At 57.6% G+C, this 21,876-nt stretch overlaps 1 protein-coding gene and 1 long non-coding RNA gene across 3 annotated transcripts; one reads left to right on the forward strand and one right to left on the reverse strand.

The window, feature by feature from the left end:
• PTPN6 (protein tyrosine phosphatase, non-receptor type 6) lies at nucleotides 4,747–21,724 on the reverse strand. Of its 2 annotated transcripts, none has more exons than XM_005652593.2 (16): nucleotides 21,500–21,724; nucleotides 14,869–14,991; nucleotides 14,500–14,694; nucleotides 11,831–12,020; nucleotides 11,558–11,674; nucleotides 11,359–11,472; nucleotides 11,103–11,199; nucleotides 10,647–10,726; nucleotides 10,312–10,461; nucleotides 9,239–9,370; nucleotides 8,970–9,124; nucleotides 6,815–6,882; nucleotides 6,566–6,717; nucleotides 6,364–6,455; nucleotides 5,116–5,256; nucleotides 4,747–4,924 (listed from the first exon to the last, which is right to left on the reverse strand). In XM_005652593.2, exons 1-15 carry the CDS (start codon nucleotides 21,511–21,513, stop codon nucleotides 5,142–5,144), a joined length of 1,794 nt encoding a protein of 597 aa, XP_005652650.1. In that variant the 5' UTR covers nucleotides 21,514–21,724; the 3' UTR covers nucleotides 4,747–4,924; nucleotides 5,116–5,141. The 2 variants fall into 2 exon arrangements, with proteins under 2 accessions (XP_005652650.1, XP_003355638.1); XM_003355590.4 differs by lacking the exon at nucleotides 21,500–21,724 and adding an exon at nucleotides 15,078–15,312.
• LOC110260750 lies at nucleotides 14,637–17,481 on the forward strand. The gene is made up of 3 exons (XR_002344117.1): nucleotides 14,637–14,716; nucleotides 16,362–16,449; nucleotides 17,341–17,481. It is a non-coding gene; the product is annotated as an uncharacterized LOC110260750 (long non-coding RNA).

The following is a 21,876-nucleotide window of genomic DNA, read 5'->3' on the forward strand; positions in this document are numbered from 1 at the left end:
CATGTGCCCGGGGCAGGAAGAGGATGGAGGCGCCTGGAGAGCCAGCCTGATTCCCGGTCCCTCCGAGGCAGCCATTTTGTCTCCTCCCATTGTTTCCCTCTCCTGGTGACTTACCCCCCGCCTCCCCAGGGGTAAAGTTCAGAGGTTGCTGGTCCGGAGGCCTCCGTGGTCTTCGGGGCTCCCTGAAGGTCATTGCCGAGGGCGCCGGCCGGGGGCCATCTTTACCAGACAGTGTTAGGAGCTTCACTATTAGACCATCCAACACTGTGCTGGAAGATGGACCCAGAGCCGGCGACAGGCGTCCGGGCTGGAGCAGGCCAGTCGCTACAAGGACCCTGGCCTCGGGCCAGCTGAGATCTCTTGAAAGGCTGTGAGCCAATCCCAAGCTCAGGGTCAGCTGTGGGTTTTGGATCCTCCAGATGACAAATCACACCGGGCTGGGGGAGGGGCTGGGGCCATTGTGTCCCTTCCGTAGGCAGCCAGCCAACCAGAGCCACCTCTCTTGCAGCACCCTCTGCTCAAGGGAAGGGGCCTCCGGGGTCGTGGGGACGTTCGGGAGTGGGGGTCGCAGCCAGCGGGGTGCTGGGGGCCTGAGACGGTGGACATCGCTGGCACAGGGGCAGGGGCCTCCATCATTACCCGGCAGTATTAGAGACTCGCAAGCAGCACCCAAACACTGCTGGGTAAGACGGGGGCCCCCACCCCGCCACCCGCTCAGGGCAGGCAGGCCCCGGCCCAGGCTCCCGGGGAGCTGCGGAACCCTGGCTCCCATCCCCCACCACCCGCGTCCCTGGGGACACTTCCGGGTGAGCCCTGCCGCCACCACCAGCCCCACCCTGGCTTGCTGATCCACTGAGGCCTGGGCAGGCCTTCCGAAGCCCCCTGCCCATCTCTCTGCCTCTGAGCCGCTTCCCTGCCACCCGCACCGCCTGTCCCTGCCCCCCATACACCAGTTCACCACCCTCAGACCCCCTGGATAGTCCCTAGCTTAGTCCCAGGACCCCTCTCCCGGTGGCCTTTACCTGTCACTGGGCCGCCTGCCCTCCAGAGAGTGAGGGCTGCGGAGAGGAGGAATCAAGGCCTGGGGCTGAAGGCCTAGAAGCCGCCCTGGCCTCCCCTCTTCCTCCTTCCTTCTCGCCTTGGCTTGCCGGGCAGCCGGGCAGCAGCGCAGGCTCCTCACCTGGGCCCCGCCCGCCGCCCCTGCGCACAGGTGTGTCCTCCTGCCATAGGCTGCACCCCCGCTGCCTTAACCCCTTCCCTCCCAGCTCCGGCCGCAGGCGCCTCCTCTGAGGCCTGGCCACCCCACGGGCCCCCACCCTTCTCCCCTCCTACCTACCTCCTCTGCCCCAGGGCCAGACGAGGCAGCCAGGTGGCCAGAGGGACAAAGGGAGGGGCTGTTTGGGGGCCCCTTTGCCTTCTGCCTTGGCCGCAGCCGGCAGCTGCCCCTGCCACAGCCAGCACCTTTCCCCGAGGCCTCTGCCCACGGCCAGAGCTGGAGGAGGGGAGACCCTGAGGACAGAGAAGGCTCAGCTCAGCAGGGACTGGGCTGTGCCCTGTCCAGTGCCCTCCTGTGCAAGACATCCCCGCCTGTGTTGTGGGGAAGGGGCCAGAGGGGCACCTCTCTGTCCTCACCCTCGGTGCCGGGGTCCCTGCCCCTGCCAAATGCTGGCCAGGAGCATCAGCCCTGACCCAGCCGAATCATGTGCTGAGTCGCTCTCTGGCAGCCTTCGCCCCAGTCCTGCAGGGAGGACTGACCCCCGCTCTGTCTCCAGAGGGACCCTGGACCCACCTCATCGCCCCAGAGAGTCCACGTCCCAGCTGCGGGCAGTTAGCCCGAGGGCGGTTGGAGGGGGTGGGACCCGCCTTTCTTTTGTGCTGCTCAGGCTGGCAAAGAAAGGCGTTGCTGGGAACAGGGCCCTGAGGCCCACAGGTGATGCTCCACCCACCCACCCCCTGCAGGGCCATAACTGGAGAGCTGAGCTGTCCTGTAGCCCAGTCCCAGCTCTTCCCTCAGGCTCTCTCGCTCTCTTCCCCCACATTCGTTTGCATCCTTTTTGTGTGTGTGAGTGTGTCTGTATTTTTAGCATACGGAGCATACGGAGGTTCCCAGGCTAGGGGTCTCATCGGAGCTACAGCTGCTGGCCTACACCACAGCCACACCAGATCTGAGCCACATCTGCGACCTACACCACAGTTCATGGCAACGCTGGATCCTTAACCCATTGAGCGTGGCTGGGGATTGAACCTGCGTCCTCATGGACACTAGGTGGGTTCGTTAACGCTGATCCACACATCCTTAATTCCTGTCAGTACTCATTCTCTGTTTGTGGCCTGTTTCTGGGTCTGTCTTCCCTACCAGTCTCCTCAGTTCCACAAGGACGGGAACGGTGGGGCTCCCCATTGCACCCCAGCACTACTCCAGTGCCTGAGATACAAGGGACCCTCAATTTTAGAAAGTGTAGGATTTCCTGCGGTGTTGCAATGGAATTGGCGGCAGCTTAGGAACGCTGGGACGCAGGTTTGATCCCTGGACCAGCACAGTGGGTTAAGGTCGAAACTGTGGCTCAGATCTAAGCCCTGGCCTGAGAACCCCCTATGCTACGGGGCGATCAAAAAATTAAGAAATAGTAATTAATAAATTAAAGTCTGGAGTTCCTGTTGTGGCTCAGTGGTTAATGAATCACACTAGGAACCATGAGATTGTGTGTTTGATCCCTGGCCTCGCTCAGTGGGTTAAGGATCTGGCGTTGCTGTGAGCTGTGGTATGGGTCGCAGACACAGCTCAAATCCGGCGTGGCTGTGGCGTAGGCCGGCAGCTGTAGCTTGGATTCGACCCCTAGCCTGGGAACCTCCACATGCCACAGGTGCGGCCCTAGAAAAAGACAAAATAAATAAATAAAAATAAAAATAAAGTGTATGTTAAGTGAATGACAACCCAGCCCACTCACTTCAGGATGCCAGCTCCTTAGCTGGTCCAGCAGCAGGGAGCCTGTCCTTCCCTAGTCACCTCCGTCAGGCTCATCTCCCCAGGAGACCAGCATTTTAAAGCCTTAACACAAAGAAGGAATGCCTGGTTGTCCACTCTGGACACAGGAAAAGGAAGTGTGAACAAAAATAAAACTCGGACCAGGAGCCTAAGGCAGCAGTGGCCCCAGGAAGGGAGGAGCGGGGCACACCTGTGAGCACCACGCACCCAGAGGGGAGGGGGCACCGGGGAGGCTGGTGCTAGGCCTGTGCTAACTGGCCTTTATCGATCTTCTTAGCTCCTGGCCCTAGAAGTCAGGCCACGGAATGCAGTGGTGTCCCCCAGGGGTGACCCCAGCTGCCTCTCCAGGAATGTGGGCTCCGGGGCCAGAAGGCCCTGAGTTGAAACCTTAGTGTCAATAGCCCTGCGGCCTTGAGCAAGTATTTAATCTATCTGCACCTCAATTTCTCCCACTCTGTAATAGGAATGATACTGTAAGGTTTTTTGTTTGTTTGTCTTTAACATCTGGTGCATATGGAAATTACTGGGCTCGGGGTCACATCAGAGCTGTGGCAGCCTGCCTATGCCACAGCCACGGCCATGTGGGATCCAAGCCACATCTGTGACCCACACCACAGCTCACGGCAACGCCGGATCCTGAACCCACTGAGAAAGGCCAGGGATGGAACCTGAATCCTAATGGACCCTAGGCAGGTTCTTAACCCTCTGAGCTACAATGGGAAATCCAGTACTCTAATCTTTTAAACAGTGCCTGACACACGTGGCAGGAGTGTAAAAAACTGGAGTGATTTATAGCCAGTTGGTCAGAAGTGAAGGCAAGAACCTGGACTTTTTTTTTTTTTTTTTTTTTTTTGGTTTTTCACGCTGTACCCATGGCATATGGAGGTTCCCAGGCTAGGAGTCCAATCGGAGCTACAGCTGCTGTCCTTCGCCACAGCCACAGTGACATCAGATCTGAGCCTGGGAACCTCACACAAGCCCTTCTTGGATTTCATTTGCTAGAGCAGCTGATGGAACCTTTTTTTCTGTGTGTGTGTGTGTGTGTGTGTGTCTTTTTAAGGTTGCAACCGTGGCATATGGAAGTTCCCAGGCTAGGGGTTGAATCAGAGCTGTAGCCGCCGGCCTACACCACAGCCACAGCAACCCCGGATCCTTAACCCACTGTGAGGCCAGGGATAGAACCTCATCCTCATGGATACTAGTCAGATTCGTTTCCACTGAGCCACCAAGGGAAATCCTCACAGAACATTTACTTACATCTATTAGTTCACTATCAAGGGTGCAGATAAAAAGCCAGATTAAGAGTTACATAGCGGAGTTCCCATCGTGGCTCAGAGGTTAGTATCCACGAGGACGCAGATTTGATCCTGGCCTTGCTCAGTGGGTTAAGGATCCAGCATTGCCGTGAGCTGTGGTGTAGGTTGCAGACACGGCTCAGATCCCGAATTGCTGTGGCTGTGGTGTAAGCCAGCAGCTACAGCTCTGATTACACTCCTAGCCTGGGAACCTCCATATGCCGCGGGAGTGGCCCTAGAAAAGGCAAAAAAAGACAAAAAAAAAAAAAAAAGTGTAAGAAATTATTACTGCCAGTCGTATCACCATCCGTGATCTTCACAACCATCCTCCAGGTTGAAGGGAAGAGACAGCTGGCCCCGCTCACACTCCTTGTACGTCTGACTGTGAAGGCTGCCCTCACTGAGCGGTCCCTGCCTCCCTCCCCCTCCCGCCCAGGCACCCAGAGTTAGAGACCCACACACACAGTGATCCTAACAGCTTTTATTTACAGGAGTAGAAGGGCCTGGCCCAGCCTGGGGCCATGCTGGGCTATATACAGGGTCTGGGAGAGGGAGGTAGGGATGGGGCCATTTAAATTACAATGGAATGGGGGGCAGGCTCCAAGGTGCAGGCTGCAGGTGGTCCACTGGGATGGGGCTGAGGCTGCAGAGAGAGGGGAGGAAGGGATCAGGGGGTGGCTATTCCTGGACGGGTCCCGGGGCGGGGCGGGGTGGGGAGGGGGAGATACAGGTCTGAGATGGTTGGGAAGGCAGGGTGAGGACGCAGCCACCGCATCTGTCCAGGGCAGAGCATGGAGCTGGGGGCCCCTGCGGGCAGGTGGGGAGGAGCCGTACCGTGGCCGCCCCTGGACATGCCCGGCTCACTTCCTCTTCAGGGAGCCCTTGCTCTTCTCCTTGTCTGCTGACCGCTGCTTCTTCACCTTCTCCTCCTTCTTGTTCTTACTGTGCACGTTCTCATACACGTCCTCCTTGTGCCTGCGAGAGGGGCGGGGCGGGCAAGTGCGGACAGTCAGGGAGGGGACAGGGCAGCCTCATCCAGCACCAGCAGCCCCTTAGGACCGCCCACCTCACAGGTGAGCAAACTGAGGCCAGAAAAGCGAGGACACCACTCCTTACACCGTCCTTACACTCCACCAGAAACTCCCGGGAGCAGAGGCTCCATCTCATATCAGTGTACCTGGCACAGGCCCCACGTGGAGGGCACCCAGGAAACACAGGTTAAACCAAGCTCAAGAACGAAGGTCAAGAACCAAGCTTGGGAGTTCCCGTCGTGGCTCAGTGGTTAACGAATCCGACTAGGAACCATGAGGTTGCGGGTTCGATCCCTGGCCTCACTCAGTGGGTTAAGGATCCGGCATTGCCGTGAGCTGTGGTGTAGGTTGCAGATGCGGCTCGGATCCCACATTGCTGTGGCTGTGGTGTAGGTCGGTGGCTACAGCTCCGATTAGACCCCTAGCCTGGGAACCTCCATATGCCACGGGAGCGGCCTCAGAAAAGGCAAAAGGACAAAAAAAAAAAAAAAAAAAAAAAAAAAGACTAAATAAATAAATAAATAAAATAAGCTTGAGGAGTTCCCGTCATGGCGCAGCAGAACCATGAGCTTGCGGGTTCGATCCCTAGCCTTGCTCAGTGGATTAAGGATCCTGCATTGCGGTGAGCTGTGGTGTAGGTCGCAGACTCGGGACTGTCGTGGCTGTGGCTGTTGCTCTGATTAGCCCCCTAGTCTGAGTGCGGCCTTAAAAAGCAAAAAAAAAAGAAAGAAAGAAAGAAAAAAGCAAAAAAAAAGAACCGAGCTTGAACCACTCTCTACACCCATGTAACCACCTTTTTCATCGTTCCGGGAAGATTACTCATGCTGCTTTCCAGTCCATATCACCAGCCCCTGCCAGCCAACCACTGCCCTGATTTCTGTCATCAAAGATGTTTTGCCTGTTCTTATATGTCATATAAATGGAACCAAACAATTAAAAAAAAAAACACCTTGACCTTGAACCGGAACCTCTCAGGAAAGGAAGGATCAGGGGTCAGGCTGGGGAAGAGAAAGAGGCCCATGTGGGGAGGCCGTGGGCAGGAGCCACTCACTTGGAGGAGGTGCGGGAGGCCTTGGCATGAGCGTTCTTCATGGCGAGGGGGTAGGTGATGTTCCCATATTCCGACTCCCGGCCCTTCTGCGACTGTGGGAAGATGGGTGGTAGAAGCGCGGTGGTCCCAGGAGCACCAGAGAAAGCCCACTGCCAGCCCCCCCAACCCCCAACGGCCCGGCCAAGCCTTGTGCTGCCCGCACCTGTATGACCTCCAGCTTCTTCTTGGTGGTTTCAATGAACTGGGCGATGGCCACGTAGATGAACTTGTACTGCGCCTCTGTCTGCACCATGCCCGAGCGCTGGGCCCGCACCATCTGGATGGTCTTCTGGATGTCGATGTCACAGTCCAGGCCTGGCAGGGATGGTGGCTGGAGGTCAGGCCCAGGCCCAGGTGGACCTGGGGGCCCATTCGCCCACCTGCCCCCTCGTCCCCCACCGGTCACTCTCACCCTTGGTGGAAATGCTCTCCATAAGCATGTCGATGACAATGATGGTACCAGTGCGACCGATGCCAGCGCTGGGGAGAGAAGGGGCACCGTTAGAGGCCGGCACTGGCTGGGAAGGGGGAGCCCCGTGTTCAGCGCCAGCATGGGTGGGGCTTAGGGGACCGAGGCTGCAGGGGATGGCTGTGGATGCAAGGTGCCGGAAATGAGAGGGTCTCCAGGTGGGCAGACAAGCAGGGCAGAAGTTGGCTCAACTCTGCACCTGGGGTCTTCTCCAGCCAAGGGATGTGGGGGCAGGGCCAGGCTCTCAAGTCCTAAGATCCTTCTCCCCAGATGCCCATCACTTTCCTTCTTCCCAACACCTCACTCTGCTCCCCGCCCCAGGAGATCTAGGGCCTGGCCCACCTCTGCCCTACCTGCTCCCACAGCCTTGGCGCCCAGGTGAGGCGGCCCTTCTCTTTCTGCGAGGCTCTGCTTCCCTTTTATCTTTTTCTTCTTCTTCTTTTTTTTTTTAGGTCCACACCCGCAGCATATAGAAGTTTGCAGGCTGGGGGTCAAATCGGAGCTACAGCTGCCAGCCTAGACCACAGCCGCAGCAACTCGGGATCTGAGCCACATCTGAGATCTACACCACAGCTCACGACAACCCTGGATCCTTAACCCACTGAGCGCAGCCAGGGATCAAACCCACAACCTCATGGATACTAGTCAGGGTCGTAACCCACTGAGCCACGACGGGAACGCTTCTATTTCCCTTTTTCTTCAGACATTGAAGGCAGTGCAAGGGCAGCCCTGAGACAGCAAGGCACGGGGCCATGCAGCAGGAAGTCTCCCTCTGCCCACCCTCTGCCGCGACCCCTGGGCAAACACACCCCAGGAGGCTCAGGACCCCACCTAGATCACAGGCCCACCCGCTCGGCTAGGCCAGTGGGGCCAATGCCCTGAGTCTAGCTGTCTAATTTCAAACACAGATTGTCAAAAATAACTCCCCCTCACCCACTTCCTTCCTGTAAGATCTAAATAAAGACCATGGGGATTTCAAGTGGGGGGGGCACAGGCAGTGGGGACGTTCTTGGCGAGGGGCCTGACCCTGGAAGCAGAGCGGGGTCCCTGAGACCGCAGGTGAGGGGCACCTCCAGGCTTGGCCCGCCCTGCCCCGCCCCAGCCCAGCCCAGCCCGGCCCGGGATGCAGGGAGGAAGGGTGGCTGGTGGGAGGAAGGAGGAAGTCTCTGCCCTCACAGCCTGGGGTCACAAGGAGGGAGCTGGAAGGGAAGAGATGGAAGCAGATTCCCCTTTCCCGTTCCCTGCCTCATGTGAGTTATTAAAGCGTGAACAGCTCCCATTGTCCAGGGTTCACTGTATTCCAAACACAGCAAGAGGGCTCATTTCATCTTCACGACAACCCTGTCGGAATCCTGATTTTACCGATGAGGAACCACACGGTCAGAGAAGTGCCGTCATGTGTCCAATATCACACAGCCAGCGGGTGGAAGGGCTGGAGGCGTCCGTCCAGGACCCTGCGCACTGCCTTCCACGCACCCAGGCCGGGCCAGCGGAGTAGGCCCGTCTGCGGGACTCTGCCCCTCAGGCCTGACGGGACCCCCTGCTCCTCCTCGCTGACCCCGCAGCACCCCCCACCTTAGCAGGAATGGGGTCTCCTGCTCATGAACACGAGGGCCAGTGGAGCTAGTGATGCATGGGCCTGGGGCCGAGTCGGGGTCTCTGGTGAGTGGGGGAAAGACAGGGAGCAGCAATGGAGGAGCCCAGGGCTACAGGTGGAAGAGAGAGGGATGGGGGCCGCGCTGACCCCAGGAAGAAACACCGTTTTGGGGCCCATTTCCTCATCAGGATGTGGCAGCTTGGACCACATGGTACATCCTGGGCAGTCTCTGAGGAAGCTCACACACACCCACACCCACACCCACACCCACCTACACACATGCACACAGAGGATCAAGCCATGAGCTTGGTTCCTGCTAAGTTCCACCCGTGAATCTGGAGCCATCAGGACCCAGAGCAGGTGGGGGCGAGGGTGGGGGGAGGCATTAAAGGAGTTACTGTGTCAATTGCTTATGACAGTGCCTGGCGCTTAGCAGTTTTACTTGCCAGCTACTACTTTGACTATTATTACTATTATTATTATTATTATTATTATTCTCACCTGCAGTGCACGATGATGGGCCCTGCGTGAGGCAGACTTTCCTGCCGCTGGTTGATCTGGTCCAGGAAGCTGAGGACACCCCCAGGCTCGCTGGGGACCCCATGGTCAGGCCAGCTCAGGTACTGGTAGTGCCAGATCTCCCGAACCAGGTCCCCCTGGGCCGAGGACATAGGGTCAATGCCCCCTGCTCCCACTCATGGCCTCATTCTACCCAACCAAAGAGAACAGGTGTGAGGGGGGGGTCCTGGTGTGGGGCAGGGGACACTCACATTTGCCAGCGGGGAGACCTGTAAGGTGCGGAGTTTGTACTCAGCTGTGTCGTGCTCCCCACCGTTGGTGACAGCGTAGGGTCCGTAAACACGCTGACTGCCCACTTCTGGCCAGTACGGGACACATTTGTTCTGAAAAGGAAGGGTGGAGATGGCGACTGAGGGACAGAAGCAGGGCCTGAGCCCCTAGTGCTGGCCCATCAGCATCTGATGTGTGACCTGGCCGAGAGTCAGAGACAAAGGATCTGGCCTCGGCTCAGCCTCCCGCAGGTGGTGAGACCTGAGCAGCCACGTATAGGTCACTCAGTGAACGTCAGCTGGCACACTCACAGTCCCCGATGCTTCCCAGCCCAGGCTGGTGTTACAGACACACATAAGATGTGGCCCGTGCCTCTAGAAGCTCACAGGGAGACAGAGGAACAGGGGAACCAGAGTCGCTGAGGAGCCTGGTGGAAGGAGAGACTCATTCTCTGTCTAGGCAAGGGAGGAAATCAGGGAGGACTTCCCAGAGGAGGGAGCATCTGAGCTGGGTTTTCAAAGAACGAGGAGTCTGTCAGGCAGAGATAATGCTGAGAGAGGAAGCCACTTCCTAGAGGCCGGGAGCTCATGCAGAGGCACAGAAACCTGAAGGAGCCTGGCAGGTCAGAGGCAACGAGGGCCAGAGGGCGGCCACCAAGCCCGAGTGCCAGGTCTGGGACTGTGACCACTCAAAAGGCAGCTGGCAGCCACTGAGGGGTTCTCAGAAGGAGCAGCCTGATGCAGTGTGTGCTGGGGGTGGGGGTGGGACAATTCCAGAAAGAATTATGAGGCTGAGAGGAGAGGAGAGGCTTCTGGCCCGGAGGGGACAGGCCGGGGTGGGGCAGGGGACAGTCAAAGGCAGGCGGCCACTGGAAATCTGAGTCTGGAGGTCAGGGGAGCCCAAGCTGGGAGGCAGGGATCTGGGAGTCAGGGTGTACCCAGACCTTGTACCCCAGTTTTCCCACAAGGTAGGACCCTCGCCCTCTGAGGGGCCCCAAGTTTCTTTGGCTTAATAGTGGTGGCGATAAGTACTGGGAGCACGGGGCTCAGCCTACCCGGCCCTTCTCCACCTCCCGAGTGGTCATGACGATGACACGGGTGTTCTCCTGCCACACCATCTGCCAGAAGTCGTTGACCGTGGCCTCCAGGCAGCCCTGGCTGGCGATGTAGGTCTTAGCGTTCTCATCGGGCCCTAGCAGCTTGTTCTGGATGTGAGTGCAGAGACGTGCAGGACCGTGAGCCCCTCGTACCCCCACCACCCTCAGCCACCCACGGGGACAGCTTTTGCGTCACCCACATGTCTCTGAACCCAGCAACCTCATGAGCAAGGGAGGTGGGGATCCTTGGGGCCCAGCCCCCCCACTTCCCTGTGACCAGCAGGCACACCAACCTTGACATAGTTGGCGTTAATGTAGTCAGACCCAGGGATGTTACTGTCCCGTCCCTGCAGGATCACTCGGCTGTGGTCGACTGGGAGTGGGGCAGAGAAAGCAAGAAGGGCCTGGATCAGACCCTTCCTGAACTCCCAGGCCATGCTTGCCCAGAAGCCATGAGCTCTCAGAGCACTGTGGGCAGGCAGGGGTAGGGGATCTGGATGGGGTGGGAATTAAGGTTTCAGGGGAAGAGGAGGGTGGGGCGCAGGTGGCTCCTTTGCGGGGAGCAGAGGCTTTTTGAAGTGGGGGGGAGGTTCTATTGTGTGGGTGGGGTGGGGGGCCTCCTTGAGCGGGAGTATGGGGAGACCCTATGTGCTGCGGGGAGGTCGGCCGCTGTGGGGAGCGTTCTCCTCGTGAGCGGGTGCTGCCTGTGGCGGGGAGGGCTGAAGGCTGCTCAGGAGCAGGGCGCTCACATGGAAGGATGTTCTTGTAACGATTCTTGCTCTTGTTTTCTGGCCGCTGCCCTTCCAGCCGCTGGTGCAAGTTCTTCACCTCCTGCTTCTGCAGACTCTGGGAGGGGGGGTAAAAGGGGGACATGGAGCCCCAGCCCCTAGAGGGGGCACCCATGGAGGGCAAAGGACGTGGGGCCGATCAGTACACGGGGTGGGAGAGAGGAGACGGGGTCTGCCGAGGACCCCACGCCCTTTCCCCCCTGGTCCCATCAGGCACCTCAAACTCCTCCCAGAAGCCGGCCTTGGCTGTCTCCTCTGACTCCTGCTTCTTGTTCAGTTCCAAGACCCGGTTCTCGATGTCAGCCGCGTTCACCCTCGTGGCATAGTATGGCTGGGGTAGGGGAAGGCGAGAAGTCAGCCGCTTCTAGAGCCGGAAGCTGGGGGCAAAGGAGGAGGCAGCCAGGCCCACCTCTCACCTGCCGCAGGTAGACGAAGGCGCCCGAGGCCTCCTCAATCCCCGTCTTCTTGAAGTGCTCCACCAGGTCCGTGAGGCTGTCGAAGGTCTCGGGACCCCCCACTGTGTAGCGGCCACCCTGTAGGGGCACCAAGTCAGACCAGCTCTCAGGACCCGAGTCTCCCTCTTTGACCCCCAGCCTCGGACCAAAGCCCAGGCTGGCCCTCCCCATGGGCAATGCCCTGAGCACAGATGGGACCCAGGAGGGTGCCTCCCCACTGTCCAGGCACCTTACCTCACACATGACCTTGATATGGGTGACTTTGAGTGGGGATCCCGGGCCAGCCTTGGGCTGGTCGCTGAGCACAGACAGCACAAAATCTCCAGGCTGGCTGAGACTCTCACGCACAAGAAATGTCCAGGGCTCACCCTTGGCCTGCAGCAGTGTCTCTGCCTGCCCTCCAGACATGTGGCCATGGTACCACCTAGAGAAGGCAGCATCCGGGAAGGTGAGACCTCAGCCAGGGGCAGGCACCGCGCGGACATCCGCCCCCGGGAGCAGCGACATGAGGTCCCTGCACGTGCAGGCACTGTTCTGCATGCCTTCAAACCCACCACCCTCCATAGGACTGTGATGCTCACAGAAATGCTGGGAGGCAAGTACCACCCATTGTGCAGATGAGAAGACTGAGGCCGGGGACTGCGCACTGGCCCAAGGCCCTGGCTGATGAGAGGCAAGCCTCAGGACTTCTCGCCAAGCCCAGGTCTGAAAGTTTAAGACAAAGGCAGACTGGCAGGCCATGCCCACAATATTTAACGGGGAGAACAACCCAGAAAGGGTCTCCATGAAAGACAGGGCTGGGCTAGGGACACAGAAATGCCGACAGAGGCCAAACCACAGTGAGCAACGATGGGGACAGACGGAAGTCACAAGGGAGGCAAGATGGGGCGACCTCCCTCTGGGAGCCGGGAAGGCAGACAACCCCACTGGATAAAGAGTGGCTTGGGGGCTCTGGGGTGCCCAGGAGGATGTCACTGAAGGGGATGTTGGGGCTCAGAGGGGTTCAGAGAGGCAGAAAGCAGAACTAGGACCTTTCCCCAAAGCACACCCCCTTCCCAGGAGGAAACTGTAGCCCCGCAATGCCCAGCCCCACAGGAAACCACGTGATGGAAAAAACACAAAACTCCTTCTGGGGAGAGAGTGAGAAGTGAGGTTGTGAGGTTTCCTCAGCCCAGGGACCAGGCAAGGGGGGGCATTTTCCAACCGCAGGAATGGGGGGAAGGAGGGAGGGGGCCAGTCGCTCCCGCCCCATCTTGCTCCTGCCCAGGGGAGACTGCAGCTCAGAGACCTCCAGAGCCTCTTGGCCTGTCCAGGAGCCCCCTGGGCCACCCCATCCCACCCCTCAGGGATGGACCAGGGTCCCCCCCTCCCCCCAGAAAATGGGGAAGGGGCTCACCCTCTCCCCCCAGGCCCCAGGATGAGGAAGTTTCCATGCAAATGTCAGGCTGACCACAGACAGCGAGCTAGCCATTGAGGGGACAAATGCAAAGAATGCAAATTCCCGCAGAGGAGGAGGGAGAGCCACCATGGCAGAGGACACAGGCGGAGGTTTGGAGAAAGAGCCTGCCCCACGCACTGCACTGCTGGGGTCAGGGGTGAGCCCAGGCCTCTTGGTGCTGGTCACCTAAGAGGCCTCCTAGCGTCAGCTTCCCCAGTTGACCTTGGGTCTTGATTCCCTCTCTCCTTGACCTCTCCCAGCCCTGGTTTGAACCCAGGCCTCAGGCTCCTTCCCAGGGGTGTGTGCTCAGCTCCATCCCTCTTCCGGCTCCATCCGCAACCTACTTCTCACAACCTGGCAGCAGCCAGGACACGAAGAGTTCAAGCGGGTCTGGGTGGAAAACCCTCATGAATGTTGCGGATGGGGCGCAGCACAAGGGCCGGGGGGGCAGACACCAAGAAGGGCAGCCACGAGCAAGGGCATCCGTGTGGCTGGCCTCCTGGAGGAGTTGGCTTCTCAGGAAGTGGATCAATGGCTTCGTGTTCGTGGGCACACGTCTCCCAGGGGTGACTTGAACAGGACTATTGATGCAAGTTGGGAGGCGTGCATCTCAGTAAGACTGAAGGCTGGCAGAATCAGGGTTTGGAATCCTTTCAACAATCACCACACGAATACAGGACAAGGGCAAGTTGGCTCAGCCCCCAGGAGTGTGCAAAAAATCCCCAGAGTTATTTATTCAGCTGCCTTTCCCCTTCATGGGGGCTATCATGATCCTGGAGACGACGTAGCTGCTAAAATGACCCGCTGCGTAATTCTGAGCAATAGGGTCCATGCTTCGCGGGGAGCACATGGGGAGTAGTCAGCGCAGTTCTGGGGACCATATCCTTGGAGCCAAAAAGATGGGCAGAAAAGGCCTGGCAAATGACCCTGTGCCCAGGCACTAGGCCCCTTACACAGGTGACCCCATTGCTCAGTTTTCAACCATCCGTGTTCTGGTCAAAGGATTCGTCGGGCGCTACCCAGCCCCAGAGGGCAGACCCATCCTCACGGGGATGCTCAGATAAGCCACCAAGTATCCTCAGGAACATTGGTCCCTATGCCCCTGCTCAACACCAGCCACTCAGTGTATTAACTTGTACAGGGGGAGGGAACAGCCAAAGGAAGGCAGATTCCCTTCCATGGAAGGAAGAAGAGCTTTCTAACAACAGAGCCAATCTGATGGGGAACTCAGCCACGACCGAGGAGTGGCTTCCCTGTCACTAGTGGGGCCTGGACTGCTGGCTGACAGGGACCCTGGAGAAGGACGAGGTGACCTTCTCTGGCTTCCTCAGGGGTTGATGGAAAGGGGCCCCAGCATCACATGGAGGAAAGAGGCCCCCGGAGCCCTGAGAAGAAGCAGAGGTGAGGAGGCGAGGGCGGGGGGCGGCCCCCACTCCTGGGTGGGTCAGGGCGTGAAGCCCCTCACCTCTCACTGGTGGGGTCCGAGCAGTTCAGCGGGTACTTGAGGTGGATGATTGTGCCGTCTCGGTCCTGCAGGACGCCCTGCTGCTGCGTGTAATACTCCACCAGCTCCGTCAGCGTCGCAAACTTCTCCCCTCCATACAGGTCGTAGAAATCCCCCGAGTTCTGGATCCGAATATGGGTCACCTGATCCCCCACCCTGCGGGGCACCAGGCAGTGAGGTGAGTGGGTGCAAGAGCGGATGGAGGTGGGGACGGGGTGAGGGGTGGGCTCGGGGCCCCCGGGCACGCAGGGAGGGGGCAGACACACGCAGGGACCGGAACAAGGTGCCGAGGGAGTCCCCAGCCCCCGGCTGGAGCGGAGGGCCACCCACCTGACAGAGAGGGAGAAGTCGCCCTGGTTCTTGCGACTGGGCCGAGCCAGGAAGCTGCCGTGGACCCCTCGGCCCTTGAGCAGGGTCTCAGCATCCAGCCCACTGAGGTCTCGGTGAAACCACCTGGGAGGCCGGGAGGGCAGTGAGGAGAAGTCCCACGGGTCCCCGGGCACCCTGCCTCCGGCCTGCCCTGGGTCCCAGGCCCTTACCTCACCATCCTGGGGTGCCCCGGCGGGGAGGGGGTACAGGCAAGGAGATGATGCCACTGAGTCCAGACAAGAGGAGAATGCCGGGGCTAAGCCTCCCGCGGCTCTCAGCACTCAGGCCACCCCACCGCCCGCCACCCGCGGTCCTGGTTCTGGGGCTGCCACTCTGCTGGCCTGGGGCAGCCGGCAGGGCGGGGACAGGAAGGGGCGCGGCCGACCCCTTGGGGGAACTCACTTGTACTTCTCGTTTTAGAGCAGAGCAGGGTGGCAGTGGGGGTGGGGACAGAGCCCTCTTCCCACACATCTGCCATCTAAGGCCTCAGGAGTGTGGCCCTCCGCACATGAGATGACACAGGAATAAGGACACACGTGTCCCGGCAAAGACCAAGCTTCGTACATGCGAACCCACAGGGTCACGCGCCAGGTCCTTCTCCTCCACAAGCTGCCTCCATGCAGCCTTCCCTGGTTCAAGCCCATAATGATGGTGACAGTGGCAACTGTCATTAGAGGATCTGACTGTACCCCCAGCCTGTACTACACAGCGTTTACCTGCCTTATCTGATGCGTTCTTCACAATAGCCCTACGAAGCGGGTACCTTCATTATGCCCATTTTCCAGACAAGGAACCTGGGGCTCAGGGAGTGTAGGCAACACGCCTGAGGTCATGCAGTCAGTAAGTGGCAGTGCGGGGATACAAGCCAGACAGCCTGGTTCTGAAGCCACTGATTTTAGCTGCTATGCTCCAGGCCGCAGGGCTTCAAAGAACAGAGGTTGGGAGACTCTTCCATTGGAGCCACTGTGGGAGAGGGATGTCCCCTAACTGCCAAGGCCATGCAGATGCTCACAGAGGGACAGGGGCCCACCCCCCACCGCCACCCCCCGCAGCACACACACATATCTGAAGAGGTGTCATGGGGCAGAGGGATGGACAAAATGACCCCAGAACAGCCCTGCCCAACGTGCACCTTCTCTAATTCTTCTTCTTCTTCTTCTCTCTTTTTTTTTTTTTTTTTTTTTTTTTTGGTCCTTTTAGGGCCGTTCCCATGGCATGTGGAGGTTCTCAGGCTAGGGGTCTAATTGGAGCTGTAACCACCGGGCTATGCCAGAGCCACAGCAACGCGGGATCCAAGCTGCATCTGCGACCTACACCACAGCTCACAGCAACGCCAGATCCTTAACCCACTGAGCGAGGCCAGGGATCGAACCCACATCCTCATGGATACTAGTCAGGTTTGTTAGCCACTGAGCCACAGCGGGAACTCTCCCTTCTCTACTTCTTGTCCCCAGGTTTTGGCGCACCCACCTTACCCCTACCCTGCAGCCAGGGCTGGGGGTGATGAGCAGAATGCAGGGGAAAGCAGACCTATGGATACAGGTAAGGGCAAAGCCGCCAGCCCCTCTGGGCACGTCCATCTAGGTCTAAGCCGTAGGTTCTTGCCAAGGGGGCCTGGTCTGATTCAGACCTGTCTTCTGGGCCCAGGTCCTGCCATGGCTTGTTCTCAGGGCTAGTTGACCTGGAGAGGCCTAAACACTAAAAGCGTGTGATGCTCCCTGTAATTCCAAATACAAACACAAACACCGCCAAACCAAAGCAAAAGGAAAAAAGCCCAACGAAACATACACAAGGAACACCTGTGGGCAGCTTCCCTAGGGAGGGACCTCTCCTTCCACATTTTGGAAGGTTGTATCATGGGCACGTACGAATTTTGTTGTTGTTGTTGTTCTTTTTGCCTTTTCTAGGCCCGCTCCCACGGCATATGGAGGCTCCCAGGCTAGGGATCTAGTTGGAGCTGTAGCCACTGGCCTACGCCAGAGCCACAGCAAAGCGGGATCCGAGTCGAGTCTGCAACCTACGCCACAGCTCACGGCAACGCCGGATCCTTAACCCACCGAGCAAGGCCAGGGATCAAACCCGCAACCTCATGGTTCCTAGTCGGATTTGTTAACCACTAGGGGAACTCCCCGGCATGTATGACTTTTATAAAAAGAAGTCAACTGACTGGGAGATGGCAATTTCTGGGACACTGCTGGTGCTGGGAATGCTCTCCATCGCCCTTTGGGTTGTGTATACATGGCTGTAATAAACGTCACAGCCATCGGGCAATGTGTTGAATATTCAGGCACGCTGTGGTTGCTATACCTCAAAAAAAAAAAAAAAAAAAAAAAAAAAGGAAAATAAATAATAAAGTGTTCAAGCCCGATGAAAGTCATTTTCCTTTCTTTCTTTCCTTCCTTCCTCCCTTCTTTCTTTCTTTTCTTTTTACAGCCATACCTGCAGCATATGGACATTCTCCAGGGACTAACTCCAAGCAGCAGCTTCAACCTATGCTGTAGCAGCACCAGATCTTTGTTTTGTTTTGTCTTTTGTCTTTTTAGGGCTGCACCCGTGGCATATGGAGGTTCCCAGGCTAGGGGTCGAATCAGAGCTGTAGCAGCCGGAGTACACCACAGCCATAGCAAAACAGGATCCGAGCCACCTCTGCGACATACACCACAGCTCACGGCAACGCCAGATCCTTAACCCACTGAGCAAGGCCAGGGATCGAACCCAAAACCTCATGGTTCCTAGTCGGATTCGTTAACCACTGAGCCGCTACGGGAACTCCCAGCACCGGATCTTTTAACCCACCACGCCAGGCCCAGGATGACATCTGTGCTTCCACACTGGCCTGAACTGCTGCAGTCAGATTCTTAACCCACTACACTGCAGAGGGAACTCCTAGTTTTCTTATTTGGCTACTTTACCGTTTCTTTGAAAACATCAAACATCAAGTTCCCCTCCCGCCAAAAGAGCTTCCTTTCTTCCCCCTCTTTCTGGGAACTTGCTCGGTCTGTTCATTGCACAGGCTAATGCTGACTACTTCCAGGCTTGGACAGCAGCCCTGAAAGACCATGAACTACCTCCCACAGCAGGGGGCAGGAAGAAGGTGGGTGCAGTCACCGTCGCCTCTACCACAGGCAGGTCCACTATTGCTCTTCTCACCTCCAAGCGGTCACAATTCAGTATGATGCCTCACACAGAGTGTGTGCCCAACAACCAAACTCATCCGGCCCTGAACACATGCATGGTCCATGCCCAGCTCATTGCCGCACGTACACACCCTGCTTGTCACATACAGATGAGTATGCATGCACACACAAGCTTCCACCCATGCACACATGGTCCCACTACACACTTTAGCCTCTGTGTGCACCTACACACATAACAGGTGGGGGGCAAACACCCACACATGGACACACCCCGACCACACGTGAAATTGCGAGTCTTTGCTCAGCACTAAACTCCCCCTGCACCTTGGCTATAGGCCACTCTGCCTCTGGGGCTTAAACCACTTGGTGGGGAAAAATTAACCAGGCACCAAGCAACTCCAGACCACGGAAAAGGCAGGAATTTCTCTGAAGAGTGTTAGCCAGACAGACGCTAGAATGAGATGTACGGTCTTGCTGTCCTTTGGCAGGAGAGTAAATAAGAAACACCTCCCTTCCCTCAGCATAAGAGAGGTTGCAGCAGATTTGCACACACACAATCCCTTTGGGCCCTCAGACATCCCTGTGGTGCAGGAATTATTCTCCCTGGGTTTTTTTGGTCTTTTTTTCTTTTTTTAGGGCTGCACCCTCAGCATATGGAGGTTCCCAGGCTAGGGGTCAAATCGGAGATGCAGCCGCCAGCCTACGCCACAGCCACAGCAATGCCAGATCTGAGCTGCATCTGCTTCCTACACCACAGCTCACGGCAACGCCGGGTCCTTAACCCACTGAGTGAGGCCAGGGATCGAACCCAAGTCCTCATGGATACCATCCGACTAGGAATCATGAGTTGCGGGTTCAATCCCTCGCCTCACTCAGTGGGTTAAGGATCTGGCATTGCTGTGAGCTGTGGTGTAGGCTGCAGACACAGCTCGGATCTGGTGAGGCTGTGGCTGTGACGTAGGCTGGCGGCTACAGCTCTGATTCGACCCCTAGCCTGGGAACCTCCATATGCCACAGGTGCAGCCCTGGAAAAGACAAAAAAAAAAAAAAAAAAAAAAAAGCTAATATGAAGTAGGTTTTTAGAAAAGGTTTTTGTTGTTGTTTGCTTTTTTTTTTTTTTAGGGCCACACCTGCAGCATATGGAAGTTCCCAGGCTAGGAATGGAATCAGAGCTACAGCTGCTGGCCTACGCCACAGCCACAGCAACACAGGATCCAAGCCTCATCTGAGACCTACGCCACAGCCCATTGCCGTATCCTTAACCCACTGAGTGAGGCCAGGGGTCAAACCCGCATCTTCATGAATACTAGTCAGATTTGATTCCACTTTGCCACAACAGGAACTCCATAGAGCAGGGTTTTTGTTGTTGTTGTTTTGTTGTTTGGCCACCCCAAAGCATATGGAGTTCCCAGGCCAGGAATCGGATCGTTAACGCACTGTGCCAGGCTGGGGATCTAACCTGCGTCCCAGTTGTCCAGAGACGCCGCCAATCCCATTGTGCCACAGAGGGAACTTCATAGGGTGAATAGCTTTTATATAACGTCATTAATCCACACGGCCACACTGTTCACTGTTTAGTAAGTCTCGTTAGCCCAATTCTAGAAACAAAAAGGAAGGCGCAGAGAAGTATCTTGCCCAAGGTCACAAGCTAGTGAGGGGGAAGGGGACAAACCAAGGCTGTCTGACGCCAGAGTCCACTGTCCTTCCTGCCACACCAGCCACTGCTGGAGAAAGCAGTGTGGCATTGGCACAGCCCACAAAGGAAGCCAAAGGGGCCGGCGCTTCTGCAGAGGCCACGTCTATCTGCAAAGGCACCTGGGTGGCAGGCATAGGACCCATGGAGAGCGCTGTGGCTGAGCCACCCTGAGAGGTGGTGGCACACGGCAGAGGGTCTCACAGGACCAGGCTGAGGAACCAAGGAAGGATTCTGTATTGAGCGAGGCCTTGCCAACCGCCTGGTAGGAAAAGGACTGAGGCAGGAGTGCGGAAGGAACCAAGGACCAGAAGATTCAAGCACCTTGACACCAGAGCTGAAAGAGATGAGGTGAGCAGTGGGGGATGCAGGTCACACCCCAAGGGCAGAGGTGAGCGTGAAAAGAACCTACAGGACTTGGGGGCGATCAAGCCACCAACTCACCAACATGCCAAGTGGGTCCTCAGCATAATACCCTGACTCCAGCAAGGCCTGGCCGGCCCCAGCCCTGCCCCTCTCCCGACCAACCTTTTTTTTTTTTTTTTTTTTTTGTCTTTTTGCCTTTTCTAGGGCCACTCCCACGGCATATGGAGGCTCCCAGGCTAGGGGTCTAATCAGAGCTGTAGCCACCGGCCTATGCCAGAGCCACAGCAACGTGGGATCCAAGCCGCATGTGCGACCTACACCACAGCTCACGGCAACACTGGACCCTTAACCCACTGAGCAAGGCCAGGAATCGAACCCACAACCTCATGGTTCCTACTCGGATTCGTCAACCACTGCACCACAATGGGAACTCCTAACCTATTTTTTTTCATTGTCATAGTCATTTTTATATAAATATTCGCAGCTCATGTTACAGAATAAGCCCTACCAGGGAAAAAAGTCACTATTCAGTTTTGCTTAGTTTGTTTCCGCAGCAAGGCCTTTGCACGGGCCCCTTCCTCTGCTCAGAGCCGCTGAAGGCCAGTGCTTCCTCCTCACCCAGGGCTCAGCTCCCATGTCACCTCCTGGGGAAAGCCCTCCCTGACCAGTGATGCCACCGGCAACCCGACGTTTGCGAGCACGTGAAACTGTTTCATTTTCTGTGTAATCTGCAATTATCCTATTTAATGGTTCCTTGTACAGTCTGTGGCTTTCCTCTGGAGGGAAGCAAGGGGAGGGCCGGGACTGTGTCTGTCTCGTTTGCTACAGTATTGATAGCACCTTAAAAAGCACCTGGCATATACTGGATGCTCAACAGGTATCTGCTGAATGAACTGACGCACAGGTGTCAAGGGAAACCGAAGGACATTGGGAAGTTGAATGGGACCGGGGCGGGTGTGTGTGTGTGTGTGTGTGTGTGTGCTCGCGCGTGTGCGCTTTCTCGGGTCTACCTTTCAGATGTATAATGTTTTAAGTGAGTGGGCTACCCAGGGGGACAGGTCCTAAGCGTATGGCAGAAACAGGAGACCCGAAGGTGGAAGGAGAAATGCAACGGTGAGAATAAACACGTATCTGTCGGGGGGGGGGGGGGGGGGAGGGGGAGGGGAAGGGTGCTTGAAAAGGTGGGGGCAGAGGGCACGAATGAGCCTGGAGTCCCTGGCATCTTGTGGGGAGGGGGATGGGGGGAGGTAGTGCATAGGACGGAAAGCAGACCCCAGGCAGGGGGCAGGGGCAGGTGGCACTCTGGTCTCACGCCTATCAGGCGTGAGCAGGAACCCTGCCCCTCCCTCCCAAATGAACAGGGGACTGTGGTACCCAGGTGAAGCAGGGGACTTACCCACGGGACAACATCTCCCCAGAGGCCTGAGGAGTCACAGGCAGAAGGCCACAGGGGGTGGGGCGCAGGTGAGAAAGAACGCTCAGAACTCAGCCACTTCCCGCTGGATGGTGCCCGCCAGGCCAAAGGCACCGCAGGGCCAAGCCCCTGGACTAAAAATCCCCGGAAAAGGGGCAGGTGGGGCGGGGCTGGCCTCAGTCCGCCCTCGGCAGCTGCCTGTCCAGGGTTCGCCTTCCCTTGGGAGGGGAGGAGCCACCTGGAGCTCCACCTGGAGCCCAGCCAACTGAGCCGCGGGAGGCAGGGTGGGGGCGAAGACCAGGAAGTAATGCTGGCCGAGGGCACACCAACCAATGGGGGAGCCTCCCAGCGCCCAGAAG

The sequence above is a fragment of the Sus scrofa genome, chromosome 5, assembly GCF_000003025.6.
Source record: "Sus scrofa isolate TJ Tabasco breed Duroc chromosome 5, Sscrofa11.1, whole genome shotgun sequence".
In the NCBI taxonomy this organism is placed as follows: Eukaryota; Metazoa; Chordata; class Mammalia; order Artiodactyla; family Suidae; genus Sus; species Sus scrofa.